The following is a 15880-nucleotide window of genomic DNA, read 5'->3' as shown; positions in this document are numbered from 1 at the left end:
ACAAACTTATGATTCCTGCCTATATGTTAATCTATACTCTTTTGACTTTTATAAGATATAAAAAAGTATATAACCCTGTAAGAACTGTTCATTCTCTGGGGCACTTTCTTCCCTGTGAAGACCATTTTTCCCAGGCAGCTGTCCTAACTTGGGCTCAAATAAAACTTTCTTACTTTTAGGGATTCTGAAAGGTTTGTTCATTTTGCATCAACACATTTAAAGGAGCAAGTCCTATTCCTCAAATCTACTGAGTTGGAGAAAGGGTTAAGAATTACTGCCTTAGGGGGGTGCCTGGGTGGCTCAGTCGTTAAGCGTCTACCTTCGGCTGGGGTCATGGTCCCAAGGTCCTGGGATGGAGCCCCGCATCAGGCTCCCTGCTCGGCAGGGGGCCTGCTTCTCCTTCCCCCTCTCCCCCTACTTATGTTCTCTCTCTCTGTTAAATAAATAAATAAAATCTTAAAAAAAAAAAAAAGAATTACTGTCTACTGCCTTAGGGGTTTCTGGCTGGCTAAGTCAATAGATCATGTGACACTTGATCTCTGGATCATGAGTTGAGACCCACATTGGACGTTGTTTACAAAAAAAAAAGAAATTATTGTCTTAGAGCAGCAGTTCTCAGATATGGTCTGGGAACTCCTGAAAGGGTTCCCAAGACCCTTTCAAGGGGTGCCCAAGGCCAAAACTGTTTTCATGATGTCAAGTATCCAATACAGGTTTCCAAAGGCTACTTGACTAGGGATATTCCAAAAGGCTGGCTGCATAAGCAGATATGAGAATCCAGCTGTAGTCTATTCATCCAGACACTAGCAAGGTTTGCAAAAATGTTGCTCTTTCCACTTTCAAAACGCTGTCATTCTTTTCACTATTTTTTTAAATACAGTTATTTTTCATAAAAAAAAAGTTACCCTCATTAACATATAACAGATTAATTTTTAGTGAATTAATAAGTAATTTTAGGTGTTTCTGAGTTTTCATTTCAAAGGCAGTAAATATTGATAGATATAACCCACATGAGCAAAAACTCTTTAGATTCCTCAATAAGGAATGTAAGAGTGTAAGGAGGTCCTGAAGCCAAAATGTGTGAGAACTACCGAATTGCAGCAAACAGTTCGTAGGTGAGCGTGTTCTCGTGGCATGCATGTTTTTGCTTTAACCAACCTACACCCTCTCTCTTCTTTCCTACCTTTGTTTGCCCATTGCCTCATTTTTCTGAGTCTTTGTTGTGTAAATGACTGGTCTGTCATCATTGGAGGGCAAATGCTTACAAATGAGTGTCTGAGGAGACTTAGAAACTCCAGGAATTGCGACTCTTGATCTTGGGGTTGTGAGTTCAAGCCCCACGTTGGGCGTAGAGCTTACTTTAAACAAACAAACAAACTGAAACTCCAGGATTGTGTTAACGAGTCTGAAGCTGTTGCCACCAAGCTTACCTTCATTGTCTCCGTGGACTAGCTAAGGTTAGCAAGCTTATCAACTAACTCCAGTCGATGCTTGGGGCCCTGTGTTTGCATTTACTCCCTTCCTAATCACAGCTCATTTCCCCCTGCTCTTGCTCCCCTGGGATTGTTACCTCCCAATAAAGCACAAACCTGTGGGCTTTGCCCAGCCTCTATTTTCTAGGGAAACTGGACTAACAGAGTTGTATATCATTACTAGCCTATATTATTGGTAAGAAAATAGATACACAGGTATCCCTTGCTTTTCAAAAGTTCGCATTGTGCCACTTTGCTTTTAGGAAAGTCCTACATCAGTACGTGTTTTCGCTAACCAAAAGAAATCCAAAGAGGATTTTCACTTTTTCGAAAAAAGGTGAAAAGTGAAAATAGCGCTCAGTGTTCGTTTTGCAGGCAGCGCGCACCCTGAGATCTCCTCTCTGGGGAACTACACTCAGCGTCTCAGCAGCAAGCTGTCCTACCGTTGAACTATGCGAGCATCTGTGCTTGATCTCAATTTATACTGTGCATTTGTTACCAAGATATGTCCTAAGGTATCGGAAAAGCCTGAGAGGGGCATCTGGCTGGCTCTGTCAGTGGAGCGTGCAACTCTTGTTCTCGGGGTTGTGGGTTCAAGCCCCACTTTGGGTGCAGAGATTACTTAAAAATGAAATCTTTGAAAAAAGAAAGAGAGAAGAGCCTAAGAGAGGTGATTTTTTGAATCTGGGAACGCTAAAAATGTTTTCCATATAATTGATAATAATGGCTTCTTTGCTTTATGTCATTTCCCCTTCCAAAACTTTTCACAGAAATGCTCTACTTATGGGTAGCAGGGGAAACCTGTGTGTGGCTATACTGTGATTCTCCATTTCCAGTCTCCTCCACCCCTTCTCCATCCTGATCTGTTCCCCCAGAGCGACCTTTATGGGCCACACCAGGGGCTCCCTATCACTCTGGCTTCTGGGAAGTTTCCGACACGAAACTGGCAGGTGATCAGAGGGTAGGAGGGAAGTGAGATGGAGACTTTTATTTCCCAGCTCCCTCCCTGCTGAGCCACAGGTTGATAAAAGGTTGCCTTCCTCCATTGAAGGAGCTCTGATCGGATCAGCCCTCTCCTCCAGGGGCAGCATTCCGTTTCTGTTTGCCTGTCAGGGCAGGGCAGGGCAGGGCTCTCCGTTATTGCTAGCCCCAGGGTGCTTCACCATCCCTTGTGGGTTTCCCTTAACCCTGCCTATACCTCTGTAAATAGTTCCTTCATTACACGCCCCCCGATTCCTCTTTGAGGCACCATATGTTTCTTCGTGGCCTCCTACTGATACACACTGAAGGGCTGAGCGACTTTCCCAAGGTCACACAAAGAGTGCCCACACCTGAGAATACTCTAACACAGAAAAGGGTGGTGTCCTGGGCGCCTGGGTGGCTCAGTCGGTTAAGCGACTGCCTTCGGCTCAGGTCATGATCCTGGAGTCCCGGGATCGAGTCCCGCATCGGGCTCCCTGCTCGGCAGGGAGTCTGCTTCTCCCTCTGACCCTCCTCCCTCTCATGCTCTCTGTCTCAAATAAATAAATAAAATCTTTAAAAAAAAAAAAAAAGAAAAGAAAAGGGTGGTGTCCTTTTTGGCTTTGCCAGCCTGCCCAGCCCCCTCCCAGAATCCTTGGCCCTGTCCAACCGGACGGAATCTGCGATCCTTTTGTTGGGATGGGATTGAATTCCCTAGAGCTCCCTTCCCAGACCTGGCCAGCAACTCCAGTAACCAGAGCTGTGTGAGAAGAAAAGGCCAAGCCACTGGGGTAAGCCACACCCCGATCAGAGGTGAGGTCTCAGGTGAGTCACGCCACTGAGGGGCCACCTCCTCTGTCCCAAGGGCCTGGGCTCACCTACATCCTTGCCTCACCAAGGACCCAGTACATCAGCCTCCCAGCACCTGGCTGTCCTCTCCTTCCACCTTTGCCCACAGGGTTCTCCACTCCTCCACGCCCCCGTCCAACAGTGTCCTGGAGCTAGGACATCTGCCTCCCACCCCCACCTTGGGCCTCCAGAGATGTGAGATGCTCACAGGGCTCTGGGTGGGGCCTTTAGGCTCCCTACTTCCCCCTTCCAGCCCCAGATCCTCTCAGATTGCCAGAGATGGGCTCCGGCCAGGGAGGGTGGGGCTGCTCCTGGGACCATCAGGTGTCACAGGCTGCCTAGGCAGTGACAGAGCTGTGGCTGGGAGCAGACCTTCACTCATCTCCGTGCCTCCAGCTGACTCAAATGGGCCATGTCCCAGCACCTGCTCCTTCCGCTTGTGATCCTCGGTAACTTCAGGGGTCAGAAGATGGCTGCAAGGGGCCTGGGTCCTAGTATCTGGGGAGCCGGAAAGCAGGACTCTTGGGTTCTGTGTGGGTAGTGGGGTGTCAGAGGAGGAAGGGCAGGAGAACGTCAGAAAAAGGAGGGAGTGAGGTGTCAGAAGGGAGAGAATAGTGTATGAGAGGGGAAAGGGGCCCAGGTGTCCTGGGGAGATGGAGTAGCTGTAAAGCTTGGGGGGGGGGCGGGAAGGGGGAGTCGGGGAGGGCATATCAAAGTGTAGTCTCCAGCCTCTTCCTGCTTCCCTCTCTCCAGCCATCAGCCCCATCCCAGGAGCTTTCCAGGACTCAGGTAAGGCAGCTGGACTCGGGGAAGGCCACGTGGGAGGCAGAAAAGACAGGAGGGGTAGCATGGGTGTTGGCAGGGGGCCGAAAGAGCAGGGAACTGGGGAAGGGAAAGGTAGGGGGTAGAGGATGGAGAACAGGAAGATGGGGGCTGGGCAGTGTCAGGGGCTGGAAGTCACCAGTACCTTCCTCTCTTTACCCTCCAACTCCCAGCTCTCAGTCCCACGCAGGAAGAACCTGAAGATCTAGGTAAGGCAGAGCGGGGGTTCCTCATCTTACAGAAAATTAAGTGTGGCTAGACGAGGAGGGAGGTGAAAGTCACAGGAAAATTAGCAGTGCCTAGGTCCTCTTTGTTCTTTGTTCAGAGGGGCAAACGGAAGTCGGGTGGGAAACTGGGGCTTTGTCTTGAGTTGCCCGGGCCTCTGGCGTCAGGGACCATGCAGGCTATGACCTCCATGGTACCCCATCGCAGACTGCGGTCGCCCTGAGCCCTCTGCCCGAATCGTGGGAGGCTCAGACGCGCAGCCAGGCAGCTGGCCGTGGCAGGTGAGCCTGCAGCAGAGTGGGGGCCACATCTGCGGGGGCTCCCTCGTCGCCCCTTCCTGGGTGCTCTCGGCTGCTCACTGTTTCGTGACGTGAGTATCCGCCCACGTCCGACCCCTCTCCGAAAGCCAAGCCTGCCCCGCCCCTTAACCCGGTGTATTCAACCGCTAACTTGGAACCGAGCTGCGCCCGTCTCCCCGCCCCCCTGCGGGGGTATCCTGGTTCCGAATGTGGTTGACGCCGCCTGCAGACTCGCCCCACCGCTCCACCAAATACCCGAATCTGAATTCCGTCTGTCCAACGTCCCCTATCAACTACCTCTAAATCGGATCCACTCCTCCCCCTTTTGGGAACCTAGCTCAACCTGGATCGCCCCAGCCCCAAATCCGAATCCGTCTCCGCCCCTCCTGGGTTCCCGCTGATCCCACCTTCTCCCGGGCCTCTGAGCCCCCCACCCCCACGACAGTCTGCCCCCATCTTGGGGTCAACCTAACCCCCTCCCGCCTGGGCGTCGGCGCAGGAACGGGACCCTGGAGCCTGCGACCGAGTGGTCGGTACTGCTGGGCGTGCACTCCCAGGACGGGCCCCTGGACGGCGCGCACGTCCGCGCAGTGGCCGCCATCCTGGTGCCCGACAACTACAGCAGCGTGGAACTGGGCGCCGACCTGGCCCTGCTGCGCCTGGCCTCGCCCGCCCAGCTGGGCCCCGCGGTGCGGCCGGTCTGCCTGCCGCGCGCCTCGCACCGCTTCGCCCACGGCGCGGCCTGCTGGGCCACCGGCTGGGGGGACATCCAGGAAGCGGGTGAGTGAGGGGCGGGGCGGGGCGGGGGGCTCCCGGGAGGTGGGTTACCGGAGAGGTGGAGCGGTCCTGGGGGCGAGGCCTAAAAGCGGGGCCCGGGCTAGGCGGGCCCTTGGGGCGGGTGCTCGGGAGGTGGGACCCACGGGGCGGGGCCTTGGGCGGGGGCCTGGAGGGCCGATCTCTGCCAGGCGGTGGCTAAGTGCTCTGCCCATCTCCGTCTCTCCTCCTCCCCAAGGGCTCGCACACTAAGACTACTGACTCATCCACCCCGATTCCCTCCTCACCTTCCCTTCCAGTTTTTTTCTTTCCTGGATTTAGGATCCGACTAGGGTTCCCATCCTAGCTCTGCTATTTCAGACAGAGCACTTCCCCCAATCCATTTCGTCCTCTGAAAATTGAGGTTGTTGGGTGGATTAAATGAGAAAATCCATGTAAAGTCTGTAGCACGGTGCCTAAAAGAGCAGTCGCGAGTGAGCTTTAGGTATTTTTGCCCTAGGTAGTCGTGCACTAAAGCCGGGCACCTGGAATATTGTAAGCATTCAGCAAATGTCAGCTTCTGCCCTCCTTTCCCCTGTTCCTCTTCCTCCCATCCTCCCCTCCCCTCACTCATCTTCTACTTACCCACCTCCTGTCTTCTCCCAACTCACCCTCATTCATTCAGTTCATCTTTCATTCATTCAACAGATATTTCTCTTTTTTTTAATGTTATGTTAATCATCATACAGAACATCGGTAGTTTTTGATGTAGTGTTCCATGACTCATTGTTTGCGCATAACACCCAGTGCTCCATGCAGAACGTGCCCTCTTTAATACCCATCACCGGGCTAACCCATCCCCCCACCCTCAACAGATATTTCTTGAGCATCTTCTTGTGCCAGGCACTGACTTAGAGATATGCCAGTGAACATAACAAGCAAAACTCCCTGCCTTCTCAGAACTTAAGTTCTAATAGGTAGACAAGCTATAAATTCAGTAGATAAACAAACACTATGTTAGAAGGTGTGGGGAGAAGTAGACACTTTCCCATTCCCCATCATCCCCATTATCCAGCGCTACCTTTCCATGTTAGCGAGGCCCCCACATTTATTCTGCATGTGCCATGGCAAGGGTGCTTGAGGAGGAGATGCCACGGCCTGTGCTTGGAGGGGCCCCATCAGGGCAGGAGATGACAAGAAAGGGTCATTCTGAGCACCTAGGAAGTCTGTGTGGATGGGCCCAGACCATCCTGACAAAGGGCACCCAGAACAGGAGATTTCTGGGGAGGTTTTGTAAAGAGGACATAAGTTAGCATTACAGAAAGGTGGGGGGAGATGGAGGCCACTCTGGGGACCCAGATGAGACATATTAGATGGAGAAGGGCCAGGTTGCCAGGCTGGAGTAGAAGGAGCATAGGTAACAGAGGCCGCAAAAGCTGCTAGGGCTGGACCATGAAAGCCTTAAGGTCAAACCAAGGGCCAGAGTACCCCACCAGCTCCCAGGGTCCCTAGGACAATCCCCAAACCCCCCTGGATGACCCTCAAGTACAGCCTCACCATCACCTGACCTCTCAGGATTCTGGGAAGGGAAGGAGCTCTATCCACAACTCTCCCCCACCCGTTCCTGGATTCTGAGACTTGGTTTCCATCAAAGGCAGGGTCACCTCAGGAAAGGGCTGAGGCCTCAGATGTAGACAGTGGGATCCATTGATTGTTCTTGGTAAGATCAGAGCTGAGCTTTGAAAACATTCCTCTGTCATGAGGTCCCTGGGTGGCTCAGTCGGTTAAGCATCCAACTCTTGATCTCAGCTCAGGTCTTGATCTCAGGGTCGTGGGTTTAAGCCCCGCGTTGGGCTCCACAATGGCCGTGGAACCTATTTAAATTAAAAAAATAATAATAATAATTTAAAAAAAGAAAAAAAAGAACATGCCTCTGTCAGCAACAAGTGAAGGGTGGGTTGGGGAATGGACCAGTGAGGAGCCTGGGCCAATCATCCAGGCCCAAAGTTGTGCCTCCTGAACTAGGGCAGTTGCAGTGAAAATCCAAGAGGTCACACATGAGAGGTTTTCAGGACTTGGGAACTGACTGGGGAGGGGAAGCTGAGACAGAGGTCAAAGCTGACACCCAGACTCCATGCTTGGCAACTTGGTATGGGACCACGCTAGTCTATATGGCATCTTTGTTGAAAAGGGTGCCCTCTCAAGACTACACAACCCCTATGGGGGCATAGAGCTGAGTGATTTTAGCCCCCACATGCATTATTTGTCGTCTGGATACCTTTCTCCACTGCACAACCATCCGTGAAAGCTCTCACTAGGTGCTTATGGGGCCATTCCTGAGTGGAGGATGTGGGAAGAACAGAGAGGAGCAGGAGGTGATAATGACTGGTTTGGGATGTAGCAGGCTCGGGTGCCATGGGGCATCTAAGCAGAGATGTTCAGGAGGTGCCTGGAGGGCACAACGCTGAGCTGGGGACCAGGGGACTTCATACTTGCCTCAGAACATTTGCTCTCCCATTCTGCCCGCAGAGCACCTGCCTCTCCCATGGGTGCTACAAGAAGTGGAGCTAAGGCTGCTGGGAAAGGATGCCTGTCAGTGTCTCTATACCCGGCCTGGCCCCTTCAACCTCACTTTCCAGCTCTTGCCAGGGATGCTCTGTGCCGGCTACCCGGGGGGCCGCAGGGACACCTGCCAGGTGAGGGGAGGCTGCTGCATCTGCCCCACAGGGCCAGGCAGAGCCCTGTAACCAAGAGGAAACAAGAGGAATAGACCAAGCTCATCTCTCTCGTATCTGCAAAAAGAGGGCAAGATTGCTGATGGATAGGACTGATGAGAAGATTATAAATGGACAGAACTCGGGGCTCAACAAGAGGGCTTATGTTACTTATGGCAGTCCAATGCAGAGGTTACATGTCGGACTCTAGAGTGAGTCAGCCTGGTTAGAAGTCCAGCACCACCGGGGCGCCTGGGTGGCTCAGGTCATGATCCTGGAGTCCTGGGATCGAGTCCCGCATCGGGCTCCCTGCTCAGCAGGGAGTCTGCTTCTCCCCCTGACCCTCCCCACTCTCATGCTCTCTCTATCTCATTCTCTCTCTCAAATAAATAAATAAAATCTTAAAAAAAAAAAAAAAGAAGTCCAGCACCACCGCTTATGAGCTGTGGAACCTTGGCTGAATTATTTAACCTCCACATGTCCAGACTTTCTCATCTGGAAGACAGAGATGATAGAATTACTTACCTCATAGGGTGGTTATGATGAGTACATGAATTTGTAATACTTAGGACAGTGCCTGATCTTTAATAGGAGCTTAAATAAGTATTAGCTATTATTATTATTATCCCACATCCCAGTCTACAGCACAGCATCTGTTCCTTAGTAGCTATTCAGCAAATAGTTTTTTTTTTTTTTAAGATTTTATTTATTTGACAGAGAGAGACACAGCGAGAGAGGGAACACAAGCAGGGGGAGTGGGAGAGGGAGAAGCAGGCTTCCCACGGAGCAGGGAGCTGGACGTGGGGCTCGATCCCAGGACCCCGGGACCATGACCTGAGCCGAAGGCAGACGCTTAACGACTGAGCCACCCAGGCGCCCCAGTTATTTTTTTTTTTAAGAGTTTTCTTGGGCGCCTGGGTGACTCAGTTGGTTAAGCGACTGCCTTCGGCTCAGGTCATGATCCTGGAGTCCCAGGATCGAGTCCCGCATCGGGCTCCCTGCTTGGCGGAGAGTCTGCTTCTCCCTCTGACCCTAACCCCTCTCATAGGCTCTCTCTCATTCTCTCTCTCTCAAATAAATAAATAAAATCTTTAAAAAAAAAAAAAAAAGAGTTTTCTTTTTTTTTTTTTAAGATTTTATTTATTTATTCATGAGAGGCAGAGAGAGAGAGAGAGAGAGGCAGAGGGAGAAGCAGGCTCCCAAGGAGCAGGGAGCCCGATGTGGGACGCGATCCCAGGACCCTGGGATCATGACCTGAGCCGAAGGCAGACGCTTACCCATCTGAGCCACCCCGGCGCCCCCAGTTATTTTTTTTTTAATTGAATTAATTCAGGGTGCCTGGCTGGCTCAGTCCATAGAGCGTGGGACTCTTTGATCTCAGGGTTGTGAGTTCGAGCCCTACATTGGGTGTAGAGATTATTTTTTTAAATATATATATAAAGATTTTATTTATTTATTTGACAGAGAGAAACACAGCGAGAGAGGGAACATAAGCAGGGGGAGTGGGAGAGGGAGAAGCAGGCTTCCCGCGGAGCAGGGAGCCAGATGCGGGGCTCCATCCCAGGACCCTGGGATCATGACCTGAACCGAAGGCAGACGCTTAAGGGCTGAGCCACCCAGGCGCCCCTAGAGATTACTTTAAAATAAAATTTTAAAAAGTAGAAGGATTAATCCTTTACAGAGGTTTCCAGATACCTTGCTGAAAGCCAACACATAGCATATTTTAAACATTTTCCCCAGAAACTTCCCTCCAATGGCACACATTTCTTTTTAAGATTTAGTTATTTATTTATTTGAGAGAGAGAGTACACGCAGGGGGAGGGAGAGGGAGAAACAGACTCTACACCCGATCCCACCATCCTGAGATGATGACCTGAGCCAAAGTCAAGAGTCAGATGCTTTGGGGCATTGAGCATCCAACTCTTGGTTTGGGCTCAGGTCATGATCTCCTGCTTGGGAGATCACCCTGCATCTGGGCTCCCTGCTCAGCCAGAAGTCCGCTTCCCCTTTCCCTCTCCCTCTGCCCCTCCCTGCGCTCTCTCTCTCTCTCTAAAACAAATAAATAGGGGAGCCTGGGTGGCTCAGTCCATTAAGCATCTGCCTTTGGCTCAGGTCATGATCTCCAGGTCCTGGGATCGAGTCCCGTATTGCACCCTGCTCAGCAGGGAGTCTGCTTCTCCCTTCCCTCTGCTCCACCCTCCATCCCACTCATGCTCTCTCTCTCTCTCTCTCTCTCAAATAAATAAATAAAATCTTAAAATAAATAAATAAATAAATAAATAAATAGGAGCGCCTGGGTGGCTCAGTAATTAAGCATCTGCCTTCTGCTCAGGTCCTAATCCTGGGGTCCTGGGATCAAGCCCCACATCGAGCTCCCTGCTCTGCGGGAAGCCTGCTTCTCCCTCTCCCACTCCCCCTGCTTGTGTTCCTGCTCTTGCTATCTCTCTCTCTCTGTCAAATAAATAAATAAATAAATCCTTTAATAAATAAATAAATAAAGCTTTTTAAAAAAAATTCTGTAAAAAAAAAGAGTCAGTTGCTTAACTGACTGAGCCACCCAGGCGCCCCCATTGGCACACATTTTTGAGGGCGCTCAAGCATGCATGGTGGTGATGGGGATTCAAGCTAGATAGTCTTCAGGGTCCCTCCCAGCCCTTGACCCTCAAGAGGTTCCCTTCTTGAACAGGGTTGCAAACAGTTCAAATTCCTCTAAACCAAGCCCTGTCCATTAGAACTTCCTACAATGATGAAAATATTCTATATCTGCGCTGTCCAGTATGGTAGTCACTAGCCACATTGACTAGTGAATATGTGAAATATTTTCAGTATGACTGAAAAATTGAATTTTAAATTTTATTTAGCTTAAATTTAAATTTAAATAGCCACATGTGGATACATCTACCATATTGCACAGCGCAGTTCTCAATGATTCTGAGCCCTTCTTGGGACCTCCTCAGGTCACAGAGATGCCTGACCGAGACTACAGAAGATGTCTTAGGAACAATGTTGTTTTAGTGTTTGTTCATTGTAGTTCTTCCTGCTTACTCGATTTCAAACTATCCCTTCTTGCTGCATTTTTTAAAAAGATCTTATTTATTTTAGAGACAGATAGTGAGAGAGAGTGTGCAAGCGGGGTGAGGAGCAGAGGGAGAAGGACAAGCAGACTCCCTGCTGAGCACAGAGCCTGATCCCATGACCCCAAGATCAGGACCATGAAAGATCATGATCAAACAATGAGCCACCCAGGCGCCCCCTTGCTGCTTTTCTAACAGCTTATTTCTAACAACAGCCTCTTGCTCCTGAATGTTGGCATCTCTGATTTACTTTAACAACTGGGTGCACTTAGAAACCCAAAACAGGCTTTATTTGAGCCATTTATTGAACAAGAATCATTTGGCTCTGAATGAGACCTGCAGGTCTCTGTAGCACGGCCTTTAATGCTCATCAGCCTTTCTGCCTTACAAGGCTTTCTTCTGTTTAGAGTTGTAGGGAATGCAGAGGACAAGGCTCACACAGGGCAGATTTCTAGAAGGTGGCTCTATGTTGGGCAACAAGAAGAGGTGTAGAACCTTTGTGAGGTGACCCAGTATAAGGTGGTGGGTCCCCAGGCTGATCCCTGATCCTGAATTATCTATCACCAGGGAGACTCGGGGGGGCCCCTGGTCTGTGAGGAAGGTGGCCGATGGTTCCAGGCGGGAATCACCAGCTTTGGCTTTGGCTGTGGACGAAGGAACCGCCCTGGAGTCTTCACTGCAGTGGCTCCCTATGAGGCATGGATACGGGAACAGGCGATAGGCTCAGAGCCTGGGCCTGCCTTTCCCATCCAGTCCTGGGAGCCCCAGTCAGATCCCTGGGAGCCCAGGGATGAGAACTGCACCATTGCCCTGCCAGGTGAGGGAGCAGGACCCTTAGATGGTGGCTGGACATGGGAGATTTGAGTTGGGGTGGAAACTGCTGGGGGTCTGGGAGGCCCCCTGACCCAGGCCTCTCACCCCTCAGAGTGCGGCAAGGCCCCGAGGCCAGGGGCCTGGCCCTGGGAGGCCCAGGTGATGGTGCCAGGATCCAGACCCTGCCATGGGGCGCTGGTGTCTGAAAGCTGGGTCTTGGCACCTGCCAGTTGCTTTCTGGAGTGAGTGAAAACCCAGTCTCAGACATGTTCTTGCCCCCCCCCCCCCCCATCGGCCTGAGACATTATCTACCTGTCCCCTGCCCTTCCCCTGTATAGGGTAGGAGTAGGGGTGGAGGGGTGGGGGCGTGGAGCGGCTCCTGGGCAGGAAATCGTGTTCTGGGTGAGGTAGGCACATCCCCTGTGTAGGGTAGGAGTGGGGGTGGAGGGGCACATCGGTCTGGAGTGCGGGGTCTCACTGGCAGGTGTAGGATCCAGCTTGCAAAGCGGGGTCCTTGTCTACTGGCGGCGAGTAGGGGGCAGTATAATAAGTTCGAGCGAGGATGCTGCGGGCTGAGTGCACAGTTCTCTGGAAGTCCAAAGTCCAAGCCAGACGTGCGTGGTCTCGGGCAGAGTGTGCAGGATGCAGCCCACGTCCCCAGTTTCCCCCACCCCGCAGCCCCATCAACTCAGACGGCCCGCCCCGCGACCGGGACAACTGGCGCGTGCTGCTGCCCTCGCGTCCGCGCGCAGAGCTGGTGGCGCGCCTCGTGCCGCACGAGAACGCCTCGTGGGACGACGCCTCGGACCTGGCGCTGCTGCAGCTGCGAGCGCCGGTGAACCTGAGCACGGCCCCGCGGCCCGTGTGCCTACCTCACCCAGAACACTATTTCCTGCCCAGGAGCCGCTGCCGCCTGGCTCTCTGGGGTCGCGGGGGTGAGCAGGGGGCCCGCGCGGGGCTGGACGGAGTCGGGCGGGACTGCGCCGCAGCGCCGGCTCCCTCCCTTCTCCCTCCTCCCTTCTCCCTTCCAGAACCTGCGCCTGGCCCCAACGCACAGCTTGAGGCGGAGCTGTTGAGCGGCTGGTGGTGTCACTGCCTGTACGGCCGCCAGGGGGCGTCGGTGCCGCCGCCGGGAGACCCGCCGCACGCGCTCTGCCCCGCCTACCAGGAGGAGGAGGAGGCGGGCCGCTGCTGGGTGAGCAACGGGGGCGGGGCCTGCGGGACCGAAATGGGGGGGCGGGGGGGGGCAGGGTCTGCGAGGGCCTGGGAATGAGGCCGAGCGCTCTGGGGCCAGGACGGAGATGAAGGCGGGTCCTGAAGGCGCTGGGGGCGGAGTCTGGCCCTGGAGGACTTCGGGGAGGCGCCTGAGTTGGGGCTGGCCTTCTCGCTACCCCTAGGTGTTTTGTTTTGGTTTTTTTTTAAGATTTTATTTATTCGTTTGACAGAGAAAGAGACAGCGAGAGAGGGAACACAAGCAGGGGGAGAGGCAGAGCGAGAAGCAGGCTCCCAAGGAGCAGGGAGCCTGATGCGGGGCTCGATCCCAGGACCCTGGGACCATGACCTGAGCCGAAGGCAGACGCTTAACGACTGAGCCACCCAGGCGCCCCATCGCTACCCCTAGGTTTAAAGAGAATCCTAAAGTGAGGGCTGACTTACACAGATTAGTACTGGAGCCTGGCTTGGAGGCGGTGGGACTTGTTATGTCTGAGTACGGAGAGAGAGTGGGGTACAGGAAAGCCCCAGGACCTCTGAGAGCCTCTTACCCACGCGCGCACACTCTTGCTACAGAACTACTCTCATCGGAGTCTTCTGTGCCAGGAGGAGGGGACCTGGTTCCTGGCTGGAATCAGCGATCTCTCCAGTGGCTGCCTACGTCCCAGAGTCTTCCACCCCCTGCAGACCCATGGCCCGTGGATCAGCCGTGTGACTCGGGGAGCCTACCTCGAAGACCAGCTGACCTGGGACTGGGGCCCTGAGGGGGAGGAGACCGAGACACACACTTGTCCCCCCCACACAGAACATGGTGGTGAGGGCTTGGGGCTTAAAGTTTCCTTAGGGCTTTGGGACTTAGAGGCTCCTACATGGACTAAGATCCATGGTAGGGTCTTCAGGGGTCAGTTGTGGAGCCCCCACTTAAGTGGTTACCTCCTCTCCCTAGCCTGTGGCCTGAGACCAGAGCCCGCTGTGATGGGGGTCCTGTGGCCCTGGCTGGCAGAGGTGCACGTAGCTGGAGATCGAGTCTGCACTGGGATCCTCGTGGCCCCAGGCTGGGTTCTGGCGGCCACTCACTGTGTCCTCAGGTGGGTCTCACCCATCTCTTGGACAAGAAGGAAAAATTGAGAGATGGGCAAAAGGACCTTCAAATAGTGGGATATTCTCCCTTTAGGGCTCTTAGGGTACAGGGAACGGCGACAAGCGTTTTGAGATAGAAGAGAGATTTGGAAGGAGGAATTATGAATGGAGTGACCTTGCCCCTGATGAATGGAGTTCATTCTGCCCTGTGCCCTGCACTGGAAAAGGGCTTACAGCGACTGGGGAAGGAGAAGGTGACATTGGGCTTTGTTCCAACAGGCCAGGCTCTACAACAGTGCCTTATGTTGAAGTGTACCTGGGCCGGGCAGGGGCCAGCCCCCTCCCACAGGGCCACCAGGTATCCCGGTTGGTCATCAGCATCCGCCTGCCCCGGCACCTGGGACTTCGGCCCCCCTTTGCCCTCCTGGAGCTGAGCTCCCGGGTGGAACCCTCCCCATCAGCCTTGCCCATCTGCCTTCACCCAGGGGGTATCCCCCTGGGGGCCAGCTGTTGGGTGCTGGGCTGGAAGGACCCCCGGGACCGAGGTGAGAGCCCAGGGTCCTGGGGGGTGAGCCGTGACTGAAGGCCAGAATCCCTGCGACAACCCCTCTCTCCTCTCTAGTCCCTGTGGCCGCAGCTGTCTCCATCTTGATGCCAAGACTCTGTCACTGTCTCTATCAGGGCATTCTGCCCCCTGGGACTCTCTGTGTTCTGTATTCGGAGGGTCAGGAGGACAGATGTGAGGTAAAGGGAGGGGAGCGGCAGTGCTGGGCAGCTGGACCCTAGAGAGAGAACAGGGTTGGAATTCTTGAGTGCTGGGCCCCAAGCGGGAAGAAGCAGTGCTTCCTGGCCGGACCTGAGAGAGACCAGGGGCCAGGGCAGGGAATCAGGAGGAAGGGTGAGAGACCCTTTGGGGCTTGGCTCTGCTATGCAGGTGACCTCGGCACCTCCGCTCCTGTGCCTGACCGAGCGAGGCTCCTGGGTCCTCGTGGGCATGGCTGTTCGAGGGAGCCGGGAGCTATTTGCTGCCATTGGCCCCGAAGAGGCCTGGATCTCCCAGACAGTGGGGGAGGCCCATTTCCTGCCTCCCAGTGGCTACCCCCACTGGCCCCCTGAAGGCAGCGACCTGTGCCCCCCCGACATGGCCAGCGCCCCAGGCTCCCCCCAGGCTGCTCTATTCCTGCTGCTACTAACCCCCCTGATCCAGGCCTGAGGGGGCCTGGGTCTCCGGGGGGTGGGGGGCCTGTCCTTCTCCTACCCCCCCACCCCCTCCGGCCCTCCACTTCCCGCCCAGCGTGGCTGGAATGTGGCCCAACCGGCTCTGTTCCCCCGCCGGAGCCGCCGGAGCGCCCCGCCCACCTGGGCTGCAGGCCCTTCGGGTAATCGGGCCTCAGCGCCCGGCTGTTGAGGGCTCGGGCGCCCTTGGGGGCAGCGGACAATAAAGGTGTAAACACAGGCACGTGGCCTTGTGGCGTTGCTGGGGGCAGGCTGAGGGACTGGGGGAAGCCCGGGAATAGGGCCCATCCCTCCCGGGCCTCTGTGAGTCAGGCCTTGGGCTCCCAGGAAATGTGTCCCCGATAACGTGGCAGCTATCCCTCATTCCCGCC

The 15880-nt window shown here is 54.0% G+C and overlaps 1 protein-coding gene across 3 annotated transcripts; it reads left to right on the top strand.

Moving 5' to 3' along the window:
• Positions 1 to 3693: 3693 nt before the first annotated feature.
• PRSS36 (serine protease 36) lies at positions 3694 to 15817 on the top strand. 3 transcript variants are annotated; one of them, XM_045871950.2, is made up of 15 exons: positions 3694 to 3730; positions 4035 to 4070; positions 4277 to 4312; positions 4536 to 4698; positions 5127 to 5407; positions 7910 to 8076; positions 11736 to 11985; positions 12094 to 12223; positions 12660 to 12916; positions 13013 to 13161; positions 13770 to 14007; positions 14140 to 14281; positions 14553 to 14818; positions 14896 to 15017; positions 15208 to 15817. In XM_045871950.2, exons 1-15 carry the CDS (start codon positions 3694 to 3696, stop codon positions 15484 to 15486), a joined length of 2553 nt encoding a protein of 850 aa, XP_045727906.1. In that variant the 3' UTR covers positions 15487 to 15817. The 3 variants fall into 3 exon arrangements, with proteins under 3 accessions (XP_045727906.1, XP_045727905.1, XP_045727909.1); XM_045871949.2 differs by having other exon boundaries at positions 13013 to 13176; XM_045871953.2 differs by lacking the exon at positions 14896 to 15017 and having other exon boundaries at positions 13013 to 13176; positions 14553 to 14631.
• The last annotated feature ends 63 nt before the right edge of the window (positions 15818 to 15880 follow it).

This window comes from Mirounga angustirostris, unplaced genomic scaffold, assembly GCF_029215605.1.
Source record: "Mirounga angustirostris isolate CCGP_5_RB_7025 unplaced genomic scaffold, mMirAng1.0.hap1 SCAF_5, whole genome shotgun sequence".
Classification (NCBI taxonomy): Eukaryota; Metazoa; Chordata; class Mammalia; order Carnivora; family Phocidae; genus Mirounga; species Mirounga angustirostris.
Note: the sequence above shows the minus strand (reverse complement) of the source record. Positions and strands in the feature narration are given on the sequence as shown.